The following is an 18864-nucleotide window of genomic DNA, read 5'->3' as shown; positions in this document are numbered from 1 at the left end:
TGACCTCAGAGTGGTTGGATCAGTTCATCATCAGGCACGCGAGCAAAGCTGGCAGTGTTTGAGAATTCACCCAGTTAGCTTCTAATACAATGCACTGAAGGATCTATGTCATTCAGGAAAAAGAAAAATGGGTGAGAGTGGTGGGGTAATATTGTGAGTTAGGTATGTAGACTGTAAGAAACAAAAAGGGATAGCAAGAATAAAACATAACTGGTCTAAATCAAAATCCTTTTCGGGCATGGTGAAAGAACGTGCCAGAGACCCCTATGGTCAGATTTGGATATAGATAGATATCGCTGAACTGTTGTTAGGGAGATGAATACTACAGAGACCAATGTCATTATGGGACACTAATTTCCCAGGTATAGACTGCCAAATAAATGCAACTATATCAGCAGAGTCTAGAGCTATTACTGGATGGCGGATTTCTTCATCAGATAATGACTGACCCAACAAAAGGTGATGTTATTTTAGAACTCAGGGAGCTTAATGTGCTCAGGTCTGATGACCAAATAGCCATTGTGATAGTGAGTTGCCAGAGTTGTGTATCATCTATTAAAAACAAACCACCGATCGGATTCTGTCTCAGGTAAGCTTTGCCAGTAGAAAGAAGGATGCATTTGTACAATTGTACCCCATTGATTTCTTGTTTGGAATAAAATATACTGGTTTAACTATATTCAAAAGAGAATGCAGATGAAATTGGAACAGGTGCAGGAATTATGTGCAGGAATGTTATGTGCAGAACCTGTTTACAAACCTTTACTTGGGTACTACAATCTTTCCTCCTCATTAAAGTGACTGGGGAATGGACAAGAGCTTGGCTCAAATCCTTTAGTGGCATGAACTGAGAAGGGACGTAACTGCTGTCTAAAACTATCAGAAGGTAGATCAGAATGGAAAATAATAATTTTAAAGCTAGCGTTAAGTATTAACTGACTAGGAATAAATTTAGGCTGTAAACTATAAATCCCGTAACCATCAGGACAAATAGGCTTTGAAACAAAAGGAGTACCAAAGGCAAAAGCTTGAAATGGTTGAAGACAATTTTATAAAAGTAGCTACACGGTTTGGTTGTCTGTAATAGCAGGAGACTAGATGTCAGTGACCCAGGTGTTATCTCCCACCCCTGTGCCCCTATAATCTTAGGAGGCCCCATTCCTGAAATGAAGGCCATGTGCATAGTTTTTTTCTGTTAGCCTAGAGCTTGCAGCGGGCTCAGGGTCTCAGGGAGGATTTCCCAAAGAATTCAATGGAAGTTTTGAGCATAGAGAGGCCGCTGGCATTTTTCACGTTGTTTATCTTATTCCTAATCCAACTATGAAGCAAACGCATTATATTCTAGCATCTACCTCCTGTATTACTCGCTCAACCAAAATGCCTGTTGACATCAATAGGAGCCCGGTCCAAGTGAAGACAGCAGGATGAGGCCTGACATCTTTCCTTCCACCCAGCTGGAAAATAATAATAATGATGATAATTTTTAAAATCCTCAATAGTAGTTATTCTTTTGAAAAGTTAAAATAACATGGTGCTGTGACTAGAGACTTATAAGGGAAAGTGCATCAGGAATGTAATATTGTTTCCAGATGTACAATGTCATAAAGAATTTTTTCCACACTTGGAATGGTAACAGGAATTTTTTGAGAGAGATCATTTACACAGTGATGAGATATGTTACATGTAAGTAAATGCCTGTATGCCTGGAATGTTTGTACCATATGTCTGAATAGGTGTCTGTGAGTGATACGTATATATGATGATGTGTATTTACTTGCATATATGTGATTTGAAGAGGAGCATACGTTAGAATATAGAAATACTGATAGAATGTATAGATGGGGAGGAAAGATTGTAGTACCCAGGTAAAGGTTTGTAAAGAAATAAAACACTTTGAACTGTGCAGGGAAGTGGAAGAGGGGCAGTACAGCTCAGAGAACCTGAGTTTAATGTGCTAAAGACAGTTTGACTGGATGTCATGGTAGGTGAACCCTCATCATAGTTTTTGAGCAGGGATTACGTTACAGAAATCCACCCAGGAAAGAAAAATAATGTGGAGATACAGCACACGCATTTCTTCAGTGCTGCTGGGGAATCATTGTTTTATGTCTGTGGCTTCATAGCTAATAAGACCCTTGCAGATTTGCAGAGAGCACTTAAGGACTGCTGAGAACACCATTTAGAAGCCTGTAAGTCCCTCGCTGTTCCTAGAGATGGAACCTACATTGGGATGGATGAAGGAATAACACATTGCCCCGTCTATTTCTTGCTTGATGCTCTGAAACTCCAACAGAGGTGACGGGTTGATCCAGCTGTTGGGTGGCAGAAAATCTTTAGTCTTTAGGCTCTGTGTCAGACTTGGCACTCAGCTACAATTACTGAAATCTATGGCCTACCTGACATATTTTGCATTAACTACTGTTTTTAGGTAAAAGAGCATCAACTGAATAGGCATAGAAGCCAAATTATCATACAGAAGAAGAAGTGCCATTAGATCAGGAAAACTATTTGCTGGTAATTTGTGATTGCTGTGGACAAATCTGGGAATTTAAATCTGCAGGGAAGTTTGCACATCACCTTTCATCGGCACTAAACATAGGTCTATTAAAAAGAAAAAAAAAAGGCCTGGAATGTTTTACGATGTTAGGAGAACAAGTGTTATTGATAAATATGTGTTCAGAACGGTATTGGCAAAAATGCATAGAAATGGTTAACAAGGTAATGGTAAGAAACGTTGACCTTGATTTGTTTAGCTAAGATGTAAAGATTTTTGAAGGTCAAAGGTGTTCTTGTGTAGTGTTTTGGAGTCTAACTGTGTCTGACCCTCTAACATTAAGCTGCTGTGGCCTGCAGTTTTGAAGAGTGAAGCAAACCAGGGGGAAGGAGAGAAGGGGGAGAGAACAGGAAATGGAGTGAGGTGTTTCAGGAAGTTGTCAGGAGTTGACTGATTGATTCCAGATGGAAAGGGTCACCCTTCATGACCCAGGAAATACTCACTGGGGGAAAGCAGTTGGCTTGTGAAAGGGAAGGGCCTGGGAGTTAGAGACCATAGTGGAATGCGCATTCCTCTTCCTTTTATCCATAAAACATGGTTTTTTAATCTTCAGTATAAAACAATTGGATTGTCATCTTCATCAGGCAAGAGGGAATGGCTGGAGCAAAGTGAAGAAGTTCAGTAATTTTTATGTCCATAATCGCACATGTTCTTACTCCACATCATTGATAATGAGTTGGCTCGCAGTGTCGTGGCAAAGATGACAAAGGTCTCTGCTGAATTTCAACAGTACCTCAGAGATTACTGCAAATAAGGTCCAAAACTTTGAGAAGGTTCCGGTCCAGATCAGAACTTTGCATTTTGTCCTGTCCCTGAGCATACTGTATTTATTTACCCTAGGTCCCAGCCTGTGAAATGCCAGCTGGCTTTGACCCTCCTGTGATGAATGGGAGAGGTAAATAAAAATGGAACTGCTCATGGAGAGAGGTCTAAAAGTGCAGCTTCCATTCCTGCTGGCTCAGGGAATAGAGGATGCTCAGCACTTATCTTCTAAACAGAGGACTACCTGTCGCTGTTACTCGTGCTACAGGGATCTTGACAACTCTTACTGAAATGTGGCTCTTGTATTGTGCGCAACATTTACACCCAAATGGTTATTCAAACAGGGAATGTGTGTATACTTGAAGTCTGCATATATTATAAAGATCTCATACCGCGAGCATGTGGGTGTGTGTTTATCACGTACGTACCTTGTGTATGTGAGGTCATATATGTATATGTTATATAGTGTAACTGTATATATATGATATACATTTTATTTACATTTGGTTACAATTTAAACACTTGTCGTAAATATTTCAGACACTGGAATAATTCAGGTCTATTCCCCTGTTGCCATGGTGTGCTCTGTGCTGGCCAGTGAGAGATTAAAATTTATTTCCATTGTTTAACGGAAAATAATGAAGTGCATCTGAGTAGGTTCAGCTATGTCATGCGGGAAATGTTCACTTTGGACAGGAGTCTCACTCCACCCAAATGTGCAATGATGAAATCAGTTGGCACACAAAAGCAACACATTTTGTGACAAGAATGCTTGAGAAGTATAAGAGTACAGTATGACAAGAGCCTTTTGGAATGAATTAAACTTGTCTCAAGAAAGAAAGTATTCTTTACGCTAGCATAATCCTGTAGGGGAGGGCAAGGTTTCTCCTGCTATATGCTGAATATAGTTTGATCAACAATTAGAGCCTGACATTCTCTTACCTAGACTATGACAGCTGTATCTGTGAAAATTCATGAACACATCCAGGGTCAGGTTCTCAGTAGCTGTGAATTACTGTAGCTGTGTGGCAGCTGAATGGAGTTAAGCTGATTTACACCAACTAATGGTTGAAACCTGAAAGTTTCAATAAGATGCACCTTCTTTCAGTAGTTAAAACACAGTTTGTTTATTTTTCCTAAAAGTTTGTGGTTTAAAGGTGCTTATATGTCTGGATTTATAGGACTTACAGCTTTGGATGTTGTATTGTAAAGGGAAAACTAAGTGGGATTAATTAACATATACAGTTACTTCCTCTAAGAATTCATATGCTGTTAGAGCACAGCAACAGAAGTCATGGAGGCTAAGGTTTAAAAACTACTGCTTGGTTTGTGATCCTCCAGCTCGGATGATTGTCAAGAGCCACCAAACATGTGTAGATCAAAAACCAGCCATGATATTAGGTACTATTTTCACGTAGTAGGAGTTTCCATTTTGCTCAGTCAGTGGAGACCTGTATTTTCGGAGCAGATGCAGATATATTTGCATGTGTGTGCAGTACAGCAGATGGCTCTGAGTCTGCATGTATGTATCAGAGGGGAAATTGCTGTGGTGCTCTGCAGCCTGCCCTCCTGGTTGGTATATATAGACCTCTTTGCCATCAGCTATGCTACAGTGCATCATAGCAAACTAAATCTGGGGCCATCTGCAGTAGCTGGTTCATTATACAGTAAGGACTTTATATGGCCCTTAGGATGCTATGTTAAATGGAATTAATGCATAGAATGAAGGCTGAAAATATTTTCTCCCCTTCTTGTTAGGGAGTAAACCCCACAGGATGTGATGCCATGTTACAAACAGAACGGGGTTTTAACTAAACTGAATAATTAATACTTAACAAGTTGAATGTCAAAGTAAATTGTTTACCTGCCTCCTTTTTCTTCCCTTTCTAAATATCTAGGTTGTGCTATCAACAACAGTGAATGTTGACGGGCACGTACTGGCAGTGTCTGACAACATGTTTGTTCACAACAACTCCAAGCATGGACGGAGAGCAAGGAGACTTGACCCCTCGGAAGGTAGGATATTTGTATGAAGAACTGTACGCAAATGACTGCAAAAGCATATTACCCATTCTTCAATTTCTGTTTGTTTTCAGGAGAGGAAGGAGAGCTAAGGGGGAACTACAGAACCTCGGAGGGGTTAGAGAAGGAAAAGGCAGGAAAACAGTGTCTGCTGCATGCAAAATACGATCCTTTTTACATCTAAGAGCCTGGCTCCCCCTTCCTCTCCCAATTTATTAATTAGTTTATACTGCAAAGAAGAAAAATATAGAAACACTACGTATTATCTGAATTTCAGACTTCTCATTCAGCTGGGATAGATTTGATTTCAGGCAAATTAGGCAGCATGACATCTTAGTTAAACAGAACTGTTACAGCACAACATATGTATGAAAAAGTGTCACTAGTTCCCTTAAACAAACTCTGTGCAAAGCATAACAATGCACAGAAGGCAACTGACACTAATTGATTTTAGTTTGTTTGCCTAAGCAAGACTCATGGCCATCTACAGCCTGGGTTTTGGACTATATTAAAGCAATTACAAATTCTTGTATCTGTTAAGCTTCAAAATGGTTGGCCCCTCCTCTCCCTCTTCCTATGCATTCATTACCAACGCATTCCACCTCTCTCACGCAGACAGTACTCAAAATTACTGGAAAATGCTATCTGTGTCTACTTTTCCCTCCCCTGCAGCTAGTGAAAGTGAGAAGAGCTAGTGATGTTAGTAGAAAAGACAAGCAAGGATATTATTTCATTATAATGTTTTGCTGCCCCACTTCTTAACTGTGCCCTATATCAACCTAAAAGAAGAATTAATGAACTGGAAGAAAATGATTGAATCAGTAAAGAATTCAGAGTGGTGTTAATTCTCCCCCAGCGGGCAGTGAAATGGTAGAAGGAAAATCCCAGGATTCCTAGCCTAGGAAGCCATCCAGTTTTTCCTTGACTGATTGGATGTGATTGACTGGCTGTTCAAAGGAGTCTCATGTTTTTGGAGCACTGCCAAAGTTCCCCTCCACCTCTGACCCTGTCAACATTGGGAATGGAGTGATGGATTGACTTTGGTTATGGCCTGGAAACCATATTGGGTTCCTGATGGGATGTATAGTCCAGAGGCCTTGAACATATGGAAGAGAGGAGGTAAAAAAAAAAAAATCTACTCTATAAAATCAGGAAAATTATTAGAAATTGTCTCCTGATAGGAATTGGAGGAAACATTTGATATTCTCGTATCTTTTTTACCCATTGATAAACTTACTAAATGTTAATCTACCTCTCTTTCCACAGGGTTTAGCTGTTGTGTGATCATATGCTAATGAGTGGGGTTTTTTTTAAACAGCCTCTGCTCAATCATTTAAGCGTTTCATTTTTACACCCACTACAGTTGGCCTATTAGGCTTTAATGACACGATGTTAAGTGCCAGTAATGAATAGGCAAGTAATTAACACAAGCAAGGCAGAAAACACGTTTTTTTATATTTATTTATTTATTTATTTACTGGGCTTTGTGGAATGGTAAAGCAGCCTTCATGGGTGAATGGCTGGAGGGAACTCGTCCTAGGCCTTTGTCAGCACCAGGGAATTCATGCCAGCCGTGACGCTGCCAGCAATGCAGAAACTCCCAGGAGTGGGCAGGTGAAGCTGCTCAAAGATACAGTTTGCATCAGTGTGACTCAGGACTGCTTAATGTGCGCAGAAGTTGCTTGCGCCCATCTGCTGCAGGGGTTTACACCCAGTACTGCAAACAGTCTCAAGACTGTGTGGGAGAAAAAAAACCCCATAACCTGATTCTCTGGTGTCTTTTTGGTTTTGTTTAGCCACACCATGCATCAAAGCGATCAGCCCAAGTGAAGGCTGGACTACAGGGGGAGCGATGGTGATCATTATTGGAGACAACTTCTTTGATGGGCTGCAAGTTGTATTTGGAACCATGCTTGTATGGAGTGAGGTAGGTAGGGGGGCTTCCCTTTTGCTAACCTGAAGAAACACTCCTTTTCTGAGGAAAGGGGAGGAGGAACAGTGTTAATTCCCATTCCAATAATGGTACAAAAATGGTGGCGTGTGAAGTGGGCCATATAAACCTGTGTGAAGGAAATTCATGGAGCTTGTTTAGACTGTGGAACATCTTGCTGTGTGATATTATTGAGGCCAACTGCTCAGTAATGTCCAGAAAGGAACTGGAGGCATCTGGGGACAAGTAAAGGTAAAAAAAATAAAGGGTTAGAGTGCAGGAAAGAGAAAGAATTCTCTCTGGGCCTAGAAATAAGCCATCAATTAACCAATGGGCATAAGCAATACAATTTTCCTGATGACAATTTATCCTAAAATGTGTCTTCCTCTCCTGCAGGCAAGAAACTAGAGCACACGTATCACTTTCCTGATCTATAGTGTCTCCTATATAGGAATAAGCAATGCATTTAGTCATAAAGCGTGTTTGGAGGGTGAAAAGTGAAAGCGGGGGGAATAACGCAGACATGTCATAATCATATCTCTCCTTTTGTTATTTCCCAGCTTATCACACCTCATGCCATCCGAGTTCAGACACCTCCACGTCACATTCCCGGGGTGGTTGAAGTGACATTATCGTACAAATCCAAACAGTTTTGCAAAGGCGCACCAGGCAGGTTTATTTACACAGGTAGGTGATTGCAATTTACGCTGGAGGAGCTTAAGCTCAGAGCCTCTTTGTTTTGGTAATCAGTATTGACAACTTTCTGCTTCCTTGCTTTCTTTCTTTCTTTCTTTGGCCTCTTGCTGTTGGAAGGCCACACTGCTATTTGGACATTTGGACATGTTAGGAGATAGCTTCATTGTTGTGCAGAGGTGTTAAGGCACTGTTAGTACACCTATTAATATTTTTTCCAGACTAGAGCTCGTGCTGTTATGATATGAGTCTGCCTATAGATGTATTGAGTGTACAGGAACATGATAGCATTGTTCTACATACTGGAAGATGTTTTATTTATAACAGTATTTATTTTACATTTCGCTCTTGCTGGGGGTAACCTTTCATTTTCAAGATAATCCCAGAGGACAAGGAGAGCATCTTGTATCAAGAGACACCGATGAGCCTAGTGGAAAATAAATGGATTATCAACTTTTTTAGTGTCCTATATTAACCTCTGCTAGCAGAAGAACATTATCTAGAGAGCTGAAAGAAAAAAATCACATGGGACCAGATGACCAGCTCATTGAATTGTTGGTACCAGTAGTAACAATGATGGCATACAACGTATACACTAAAGTTTCTGTAGCCTGTTACAAATGGCTGGAGAATAATGGTGTGCCGAGTTCTAAAGGGTGAATTTGTATTTAAGTTGAATGACTTGCTCCCACCAAATCATGTTCAAATTTCTCAAAATGGAAGGATTTATTTAATTTTTTAAAGCTTCTTACTACCAACAATCTGCATCTTTGTGTATTATATTTGACATATTTTAAATCATGATTTAACTCAAAAATAATAATGAAGGCCCAAGACATTTTTTATTAAAAATTCTAGGGTAAAATCTTAACCACCTGTTGAGTGAATTGGTTAGAATTTTTCCAAAAGTGGAAAAATTTGAATGAAAATCTGACACTTTGGGACTTTAGAAAGAACCAATGATTTGTGAAGATCGTGTTACTGTGTTACACTGTTTTATATATCCTTCATTAGTACATATGCTAAATTAGCGTTTAGTTATGTATGTGGAAAGGTATTTATTCATACAACTACCACACCTAGAAACTTGCAGCCAGAATTAAGTCTTCGATTATACTAGATATTCTAATGAAGTATAAGCTTAACTGGCACAGGATTATTTTTGTTATGATAGAGGTCTGATCCACAGTTAATTGAAGATACTGAAATGATATCCATTGACTGAAACTGACTTTGAATCAAGCTGAAAGAGGTTAGGACTTTCTTCTGATTCGGCACCAAAATAACCCTTGTGCAGTGCAAAGTCGTTCTGGAATTATTCCTGGGCTTGGGAGATCAGGCTGGGGCTAAAAGCTTGTGAAATACATTTTCTTCTAAGGCAGAGCATTGATTCAGTGGTCTCTGGGAAAAGCTGAATCTCGTGTCTGAGCAGGTTAAACCTATCTCCTTTTCCTGAGAGGTAACTGGCAAAGCCATCAAACAGGTTAAAGTTTCAAATCTGCATGCAAATACAATCATGTTTCTAAAGAGACAGGACAGGTTAACTTAACGGAGTCTGGCACTCCTTACGCAAAGGAGCAGTGTCATTGGTTCACAGGTAGTAGAGGGCTTGTAGGGGCTGCGCTAGGCCTGATGCGTTTGCCTTCAGAGAGAGAGGCTGTTAATTCTTTGGTTATTATTACAGATTTAAATGTAAAGCCCTTCTGTGCCATTTTCTGCTTCTTGAGGCTTTGATCACACAGTGTCTTCAACACAAGCGTTACTGAGGGCCACCGTCCGTATGCTGTGGTACCTGCACTGAAAGAGGTTCAGGAATGGAGGGACACAGAGATGTGTAATAGCAATGTGCCTTCCTCTATGAAGAAAAGTCTTATTATTGTAAAGCTGGTTTAAGTGCAAGACTTACTTGTACCATCTAGAGGGGACTGGAGTCAGACTGCAGTGCAGTTCTTTGACATGTTAATTAGAGTGCTTCCCCAAAAAAGGACATGAAGATGTATGTAGGAGCCAGCAGAAGAGAAGAAAGTTAAATATACTATTCCTGTTTTACTGCTGGTTTTGGCATAGGGATATCTGTTAGCATTCTCTGAGGAGTGAGTGGGTGCTTACTGCCATATGTTACAAAACAGCATTTCACAGAAGATGCCGAGCTGTTAGAGCGAGGGTAGAACAGACAACTTTTCAATCTGTCTATTCAAGAACCTGCAGTTCTCCCACCATGGCAGGCAAAATGATAAACACAGCTATTAGGTGGAGGCTCACCTGTATAATCAATTCCCCCAGGTTGTTGCTGCTAATAGCAGTAAAAACAACTTCTAAGCTATGAAAATAATATGGTGGCTTTTTTTTTTTTTCCTTTCCGTGGCTGTGCTATCAGAAAACTGCTGTGATCCTGCTGTGAACAAATGCATTGAATTATGACCTAGGCAAGGCATATTCAGGCAATCAAGGTCCTTCTGCCTGTAAGTCTTCTTCAGACCTTCCACAACAAAATCTGATAGAAATATCAGATTTTATCAGAAAGGTAGGAGCATCAAAGATACACAGTTCCAGCACATTTTTGTGAAAATGGAAAATGGTAAGAGAGACCTGAATTAATCCTGTACTGAAGGAAAGGGTGAAGAGCTCAACCGTGTTACTAGACAGCAGAGAAGCTACCAGAAAACAGCCTCAGGTTGTTTAAATGCCACTGCCCACAGAATGCACGTGTGTATCCATAGCACTCTGTTAAATATACTCAGTAGCAGCACAGAAGTGCAGCTATTTGTTGGGTAGAGTGTAGTAGAGAAATACCTTATCAAATACTGAAGAGGAAAGTCCAATAGGTTTTATAATGATTGCTAAGGTAGTCCTGTGCATCTGAACAAAAAGCTGTGGTTTTTTCATGATAACTGAAGTCTGTGATTTTCTTGATAATTTTAGTACTTTATATTGCAATGTATTCCTCCGAGCTATTACAAAGTTTATAGGTAACACATCAGAGGATGCCATAGGCCGGGAGACACAAATAAGACTACTTCCCTCTTGAACTGTAGTTGCATTTATAAATGAGAATTTCTCCTCTAAATACCTCCCCTTTACATTCAGCCTGCACTCTGCAAAAACCTAAGAAAGCAGAGGCATTAACATCAAGCCCAGGAGACTGAAAAGTGTGAAATCCTGCAAACTAAAAGCATGGGAAGATGTAGTTCTGTCAGAACTAATAACAGCAGCACCAACTAGCAGCCCCGGTACTATCAGGGTCATGTTGTATTAAGTCCTTCATAATTATTAAGTGCTGAGATACAACCTCAGATGAAAAGCACCAAGGGTCAAGTCATATGACAAATACTGAGTAGCTGGCTATAGGTACTTCACAGGTATGACAAGAATAATTATTCATATCAAACCAGACCTCAGAGGGTTCATCGGGGCCTCGCTGCATCAGACATGGGCAGCTAGTTACAGAAAGACACGTGCTTCCGTTTTATACGTGAGGCACTGCCACAAAAGGATGAAGAAAGGTTAACCGCGTGCCTGTGGTTATACAGGAAAGCTGAGGGGAGACAGGGAAATAGATCTCTCAGGTTCTAGTCATATCCTTTGATCGCTGGAACACCAATAATCTTCTAAAACGTGGAAACAGAAAAACAATGAACTTAGTATTGTGTGTGTCTTTCTATGCCCTCAATATTTAATATACAATCAAATATTAATGTTTGACCTGATTGTACTTGAGCTTTTTTCTTTTTTTTTCAGTCACAATAAAACAGGTTGTTTGAAGAAGAAAATGACAAACTGTTAAAAAGATGAATATAAAAATTAGATATAAATTTCAAGGGTAAATCTAAATGCCACAGTGGAGCTGTTATGGGAGCTCATATGTGTCCTGTAATGTGTATTTATAATAGGCTCCTCGCAAAGTGTGCTGCGCTAGCAGTGCTGTAGTTATGGTTCTGTCAGCATTTCCACTCTTAAGTGCTATCATTCAGGGTGCTGCAACTCAGCCATCAAATTCCTCTCATCGCCCAAATGTGATGTGTGGACTTTTCCGTAAGGTTCCCAGATGGAAAACTTTTAGAAGAGTGAAGTCAACAGGATTCTATGGACGTCTAACGGCGTACTACTACAGAGTACAGCAAAAATCTAGAGAAACGGCTTATTATATGTTAATGGCAGCTGCTGAACCAACTTCCGTAGTTTAGTAGTTAAGTATATACTTAAAGTGAGAGATAAAAAATCTATTTTTACATCACCACAACTAAACATTTAGTCCCCGTGTGTACCTTAATCTGGTGAGAATACAGGTTACACATACATCTTCATGTTCTGAATTACTTTTCTTTCATCAGCTGTTCCTAGAATAAGACATTTGCTGCTAATCTAGCAGGAGCCTGATATTCTGCTTTTAATACTACACAAATGCAAAATCTCTGCTGCTGTGAGTAGTTCCATTATAGTTCCCTTGATTTTAATAACGCTTACATCAGTTTACGCCAGCTGAGGATATGTCTCATAGGTTTTCATATCTTAAGTTTGATCACAGCTCTGCATTTACTCTGCCACAGAGATGCTAACCTGGAAATGTGTATATCAGGGAGATTTTGAACATAATTTTCCTTGCTGAGCAGAAATCCTCCAGGGGGTTAACTTGTCAGAGCAACGCAATATAAAATAATCTGTTGGATATGTTGGACTCCCGGATTGTGCTATATCAGTGTCTATGCCAGGTACCAAGGATAGGAGGTACTGGTTTGCTAAAGCTTGTAAGTAGATTTGAGAAGGTCTTGTTATCTGCTTGTGGGAAACAACACTTATAAAGATGCAGTGAGCTCTACAAATTGGAAGGGCTTGGCCAGAACACAATGGCTGTGACATACAGCATTTGCGAGAACAGCACCCACCACTATTTTAGCCTAGGAGAGATGTGTGCTGTAGGAGGCAAAGCTGTGTTGGAGTAGGGTGTTTGGGACAGCTGTTACCAACACAGCAGATGGACCACAGGACTGCTGGCAGTGCACTTCTGGAGCATCCTTCCAACTCCAGACCACAATGTACCCCTCAGAGCGGGCTGAGCAGTATGCATGTACTTCCCAAGCCCACAATTAGCACGATCGTAGCAAGCGAACTGAGCTTCTGTAGCCGGCCACATGGAAATGTTTTATGCTGTAGGGTGAATACCAAGCACCTCTTTACTGTTGGCTTGAGTGAAGGTAGTCACTAGTGCAAAGGGGGAATTGAAGCTCTAAGGCCTCTGGTGCCTTTTTCTCTATGTTAACCTCTTAAAGAAAGTTAGGCATCGCACTCCAAATACTACACTCCCTCTGGCTCAGTTTTCTGGGTTCAGGATATTTCTGGAGGTATGCATACTTTATTTCTTCTCATTCATCCTTTACAAACGGAGGACTTGTTGCCCTTTGGTCAGCTTCATGCAGTAAAGCAAAGATGAGGTGCAGAAGGTCCTTCAATGTGGCCCTTTTTTGATCGGCGGAGAGGGAGAGTGCGCCTCTCCCAAGGCGTACGCTGGCAATATCAGAATGAGCTGTCACTCATGGTAAATTGTGCAGATCGTCATAACATCATCTTCCTTCAACAGTCTTATGTGCTTTGATGTGTGGTGAAATAATTAATACTTTAAATGTCAGCACTGTTATCATTGGGTATCTCAGTCCCCATTGAGATGAATGGGACGGAGTTATTGTTTCAGGTTTTGCAAACGCAGACAGATGTCATGGCATCAGTTGCTCAAGTGTGAGAATTTTTTTTTTCTCCTATTCCAGTCAGTCATAATAGCTGGAGACTTGTGTTTAAAATGAAAGCATGACTTTTGGAGGGTAAGGAACAATATAGAAGAGGAAGCATTATGCTGTACTCTATCTGAGCCTTGTCATAAATGAAGTCTGGCAGACTGTGAGGCATTTAGACCTCTCCCTACTGCTGACGGTAACAATTCTGTTGTTAAAACAGTTATGTTAGAGTGAGGTTTATAGACTAAGCAACAATTTAGTTATTCACTAGATGGTTGCTCTTTCTTTGCATTATATCATGTCATGCACAACTTTTTAAACTATGCTCTGGGAAATTCAGAAATGCCAGAAACACTGGATTTGAGAGTTGCCAAAGGGATTTTGCTGTACCTGATTTTTCTTGGGTGTTTCATTTCAGATATCTGATTTGTAGGAAATAATGAGCAGCTTGCTTCTGTGTCAGACCCCTTTATGGTTTCTGAATCCATGAACCCAAAACCATTTGGATATAATTTTGGCATATTTCTATGTAACAGATAGATAAATCAGTACTGATCCAGTAGCTCTTTCTCAGTGAAGTGGTACTGTGGTGAAGCTGTTTATACTTGCTGGTGGATTCTACATCTTGCCCTTCAGCTGAAAAGGTACCGTTTACTTCTACAAATGTTGGATGTTGGTTTTTAACAGGATTTCATGACAGAGATATTTTTGTTTCATTAATGAGTAAAACTAGTAGTAGGCAATTTTGTTGCAAGCTGTACAGAAAACCTTTTGTGCTGAAAGACATAATATATACATTGATTCAAAATGGCTGAGTTATTCTTAGAACAATTCAACATTGTTGAGAAATGATTTGCTGCTATTTATCTATCAGAATGAAAATGTCCATGTCAATCCATTGGAAAAATGTTTGTTGAATAATAGCCAATTTCTTCTTTCTGAATTAGCATTTTGTATATTCCCATTAGCTATTTTTAGTGAACTGTGTATACATTTATGTTTAAATTCCTATATATTTTACATTGGGTTTGCTTAGCTTAAGATATACAACTTAACTGATCAGACTTGTAATCAAGAAGAGAAATGGCACATAATGATGTATAGGGCCTCGAGAGAATTGGCCTGTAATTCTCAGGATTATTGGCAAAAAACCCCACCCCCCCCAAAAAAAGCCCTCTTCCCAAATGGGATGTAGATTCTGTGGCAGTTGAAATGTGTATTATTAAACTCCTTAAGCAAACCAGAATGGCTCCCAGTGGAGAGCAAAGACATTCTAAGTATAGCCAAGACTAAATTCTCAGGTCTGGGTTTTCTCTACTCAATTCCCACTTGATTATCTCCTGTAATATTTAAACTTCATGCCATGCCATAATTATTTAATAAAAAGTAAATATAAAACGTATCTCAGTGGGAAATGTGACCTTTTACCTTCATGTTGTTATACCAAAGAGAGACACAGATAAACAGCGAATCTGGATCAGTGTAATAGTCTGTCTCACTTGATAGTTTCATTCTTCCGGTGTCTGAGATGGTTATCGGGTAAGGTGCTGAGTATATTTTGGAAGATTCAATAAGTGCCATCAGCATCTCTTGGAATCAGGTGTTTTCAGCTGTGCTGATGTCACCAGTTATTTTAAAAAAATTGTTTTCAAAAGAACCACAAGCGGTACAGGAGGACAGAAGCTATCACTGAACGAGGATAGTGGTAAAGGACTTACATATGTTACTTATTAAATGCCTCATGGAATTCTTAGTGAGATTCTCAGCATGTGATTGCACGAATGTGTCGTTTGAATTATAACGCACATTCTGAAATATAAGGAAATTCTAAAAAAACCCTACCTGTAAGTGTGTTAGTAAACACCAGTAATCCTAATGTATCAGAGGCAGCTGAAGCCTATGAGCATGCAGAACGCTAAAGAACTGACTTTTGGTTTCTGTATTAATTTGAACGGGAGTTTAATTTTGAATAATCATAAATTAGATTATTATTGCAATGATTTCATAGTAGAGAGTATTAAAGTGTCTGAAGTTTTATGAAATCATCGGCGATGCCAGTAGGGCTCTACCAGCTATTGCTAACTGAGGATCTGGGTCAAAATATCTCGGTTTATCCACTAGAGATTAACATCATTACAGTGAAGTGGCTGTGTATGCATAATAGCCATACACAATTGAAGAAGTTAATGTGTCTAATGAATAGCTGTGCCCTAGTTTGTGATGGCAAAATGTTGGGGGGGATGTGCGTAATGTGTTTATTAGATGAACAAATTCAGTATTCTTGATTTCTGACTGTATAACTAACATAGTATCTTATGGTACAAACACAAATTGCTAAATTACTGCCATAGTCAGTTTTGTCCAGAGTAAATATATTCATCCTTAAAGGAGTATTTTGTGACAATGCTTGCATGCTGTATGTTTCAAATTATTCACTCAGCCTTTGATAGATGGTGAGAAGTCAGCATCGGAAATGGGAGCAGTTTGAAGTGCAGAAGTCACACTTTTTTGTTCCCTTAGTGAGTAAGCCAAGCTCACTAGTGTCATCTGCTTCAACATATCTGCCTCTGAATGCATTTTCTGGAATACTGGCAGAAAATGAGCATGTACATGGAGTTCAGCTGTGCTCACCAGCATAAGCAGGCACAGGGGGTGTGCGCACGCGTGTGTATACACATGAATGCACAGAATTCTTTCAAGGCTTCACTGTAAGCCGAAAGATTTCACCATTTCTTTATTTAACAAATACCAGACACACGGAGGGATTGTCCAGGAGCATCATGCAGCTCGTTATACAGATAACAGCAGAAACATGTGTACAATTAAATGGGTGGAGTTGGGGTACCGGGAGTCAGGGGACCTGTTCTGTGTAACACGGTGCAACATTAATAGCTTGTGTGTCACAGCTTTCTTAGCGCTGCAGTAAGTATTATCTTTGAAAAGTGATGAGGGATCCTCATGCAGAAGTTCTTGTAAAGCTTAGCTTACTATTCAGCCTCTGACACACAGCGATGAGGGCTCGCCTGAGCAGCAGGCAACGTACACCTCATGGGGACCCAGGCAAGGGGTTTTTTGTGAAGAAGCAGTGAAACCCATCTCTCAGGTAATGAAACTGAGAGTTGTACAAAGATATTCATATATATACTCATATAACATAGTGGTGTTTTTTTTCTTTTTCTTTCAGCTTTAAATGAACCTACTATAGATTATGGTTTTCAAAGACTGCAAAAGGTCATCCCAAGACATCCTGGTGACCCCGAAAGACTAGCTAAGGTAAAATATTTTCAAGCATTTCACTAAGCTCACCTAAATACATTCTTTCACTTCTAACTCATAAAAGAGACAAAATTGTATCTTAAATGACAATTACATCTGAACATGTCCACCAATTAGTTGTAGGTCCAAACAAGAATGTGAGTAAACCCCACAGCTACCAGTAATTTTTGTTAGAGCTCAAACACTGTCTGTGAACGTCTTTTGCTGCTGAAATGAAAGTCCAGTGCAGATGCCTTCCCAGTTCATGTTCATGGTCCTTTGCATTTATCTATATTTGGCAAATCTCTGAACCTAAATGATGCACGAAAAGACAAAGGATTTGCTGCAGAGGTCTAACCTTAAGGAATCTTTTCATAAAAAGCACTTAAAGTTCAACTTTTTCTGTAGCAACAACTGCAGTATGCATGTGTTGAAACAACTCAGGATTTTATGTATCTGTAATACTGCACACTATGTTGATGTGACACCCAGCAGAATGAGAGTGGTGTTAATGACTATATTCCTAGATTTTAGTGCAGTACCAAAAGTACATGTTATCATCTTTGCACGATGAAAGACTATTCTATTCAGATAGTATACTGTGGAATTTTTTCCTACAACCACAGATAACATAAGATAGCTAGTTTTACTTGTTTCATTATCATTACTGAGAAAAAAATGAATGGACCCGGAGATAAATCAGATTTTTTTTGTGTGTCTGTGCAAAAGAATATATTGCAATTCAGTAGGGAATGGTGTTCTTGTTGGAATCGGGTCTGTCTGAAGCCTGTCTCCATTTTTGAAGCTGGTGAGCGCGGGCAGGTTCAGGACTTTGGAGAGCTCCACGACCAAGATGGAGCGCTTGGCTCTCGCCACACCGCGCCAGCTGACGGCTCCATCGCACCCACGTCAACACGCTCCAAAGTGAGGGCTGATTTTGGATGTCTAGTTTGAGATACTGCAAGGGGTTCAATTTTTCAGATAGGTGGCAAATAATAGCTCTTTAAGGCGCCCATTGTTCAGAATGACCACACACAAACACTAGTAACTTCAGAAAACACTAGCCCTGGTTTTATTTGCATTGAAATCCTTTTCTGTTACAATCTCAATTTTATGCATCTGCTCATCCTCCAGGAAATGCTGTTGAAACGAGCTGCTGACCTAGTTGAAGCACTGTATGGAACACCACACAACAACCAGGTCAGAACGACTACTCTCAAGAAGGGAGCGATATACGTTCAGGTTTAGTAATAAACACTAGAAAATTTCTCCAAGCATGTTTCTGAACTTGTCTCTTTCATTCTCCATTCTCAAGGACATCATTCTGAAACGAGCTGCAGACATCGCAGAAGCTCTCTACAGCGTTCCAAGGAATCCTGCGCAGATCCCTGCACTGTCTAGCTCTCCTGCTCACAGCAGTATGATGGGAATCAACTCCTACGGCAGCCAGTTAGGAGTCAGCATTTCAGAGTCAACACAGGGGAACAACCAAGGTAAGCATTGCAAGTAGTAGTGTTAATTTAAACAATGAAAAATTGAAGCACAGTTGCTTCCATAGTAGTTTCTCAGCTTATGTACAGAAACATGGTGTTTAACGTGTCAGTGTTAGAAATGGATGCATGCTGCCATTTTGGGTGACGCTATGTCTGCACCAGGTTCCAGTCACCAGATTAGTTATGGCTGAGATAATTTTTGAGTACTTTTTGATACCAACTTAGCCCTGAATTCTCTCCCTGCTCCCCTCAGTATCTTTTGTTTTGCTTTGTTTTGATTTATCTTTGTTTTCACAAAAGACAAGGACAGCTTTTCTTTTTTTTTAAGGCTGCTTCTTCAGCGTTAGTTTTACCAACTTGCATATGCTGTATGTATTGCATTCAATCCAGATATATTATTGATTGTTAGGAAAACATGCTATAAAATGA

The 18864-nt window shown here is 39.9% G+C and overlaps 1 protein-coding gene across 2 annotated transcripts in view; it reads left to right on the top strand.

Annotated features, from left to right (window-relative positions):
* Positions 1-18864, top strand: part of EBF2 (EBF transcription factor 2) — a gene marked incomplete at both ends in the record, with an annotated part of 143279 nt that overhangs the window by 111863 nt on the left and 12552 nt on the right. For both annotated transcript variants that reach the window (XM_082495811.1, XM_082495810.1), the window contains 6 exons: positions 5215-5332; positions 7135-7265; positions 7829-7955; positions 16872-16960; positions 18077-18142; positions 18258-18435. In XM_082495811.1, the coding sequence (XP_082351937.1) occupies positions 5215-5332; positions 7135-7265; positions 7829-7955; positions 16872-16960; positions 18077-18142; positions 18258-18435 (709 nt within the window). The remainder of the gene's footprint in view (positions 1-5214; positions 5333-7134; positions 7266-7828; positions 7956-16871; positions 16961-18076; positions 18143-18257; positions 18436-18864) is intronic.

This window comes from Vanellus vanellus (genome assembly GCF_965231255.1).
Source record: "Vanellus vanellus genome assembly, chromosome: 26".
Classification (NCBI taxonomy): domain Eukaryota; kingdom Metazoa; phylum Chordata; class Aves; order Charadriiformes; family Charadriidae; genus Vanellus; species Vanellus vanellus.
The sequence above is the reverse complement of the archived record's forward strand: the minus strand, read 5'-3'. Positions and strand labels throughout refer to the sequence as shown.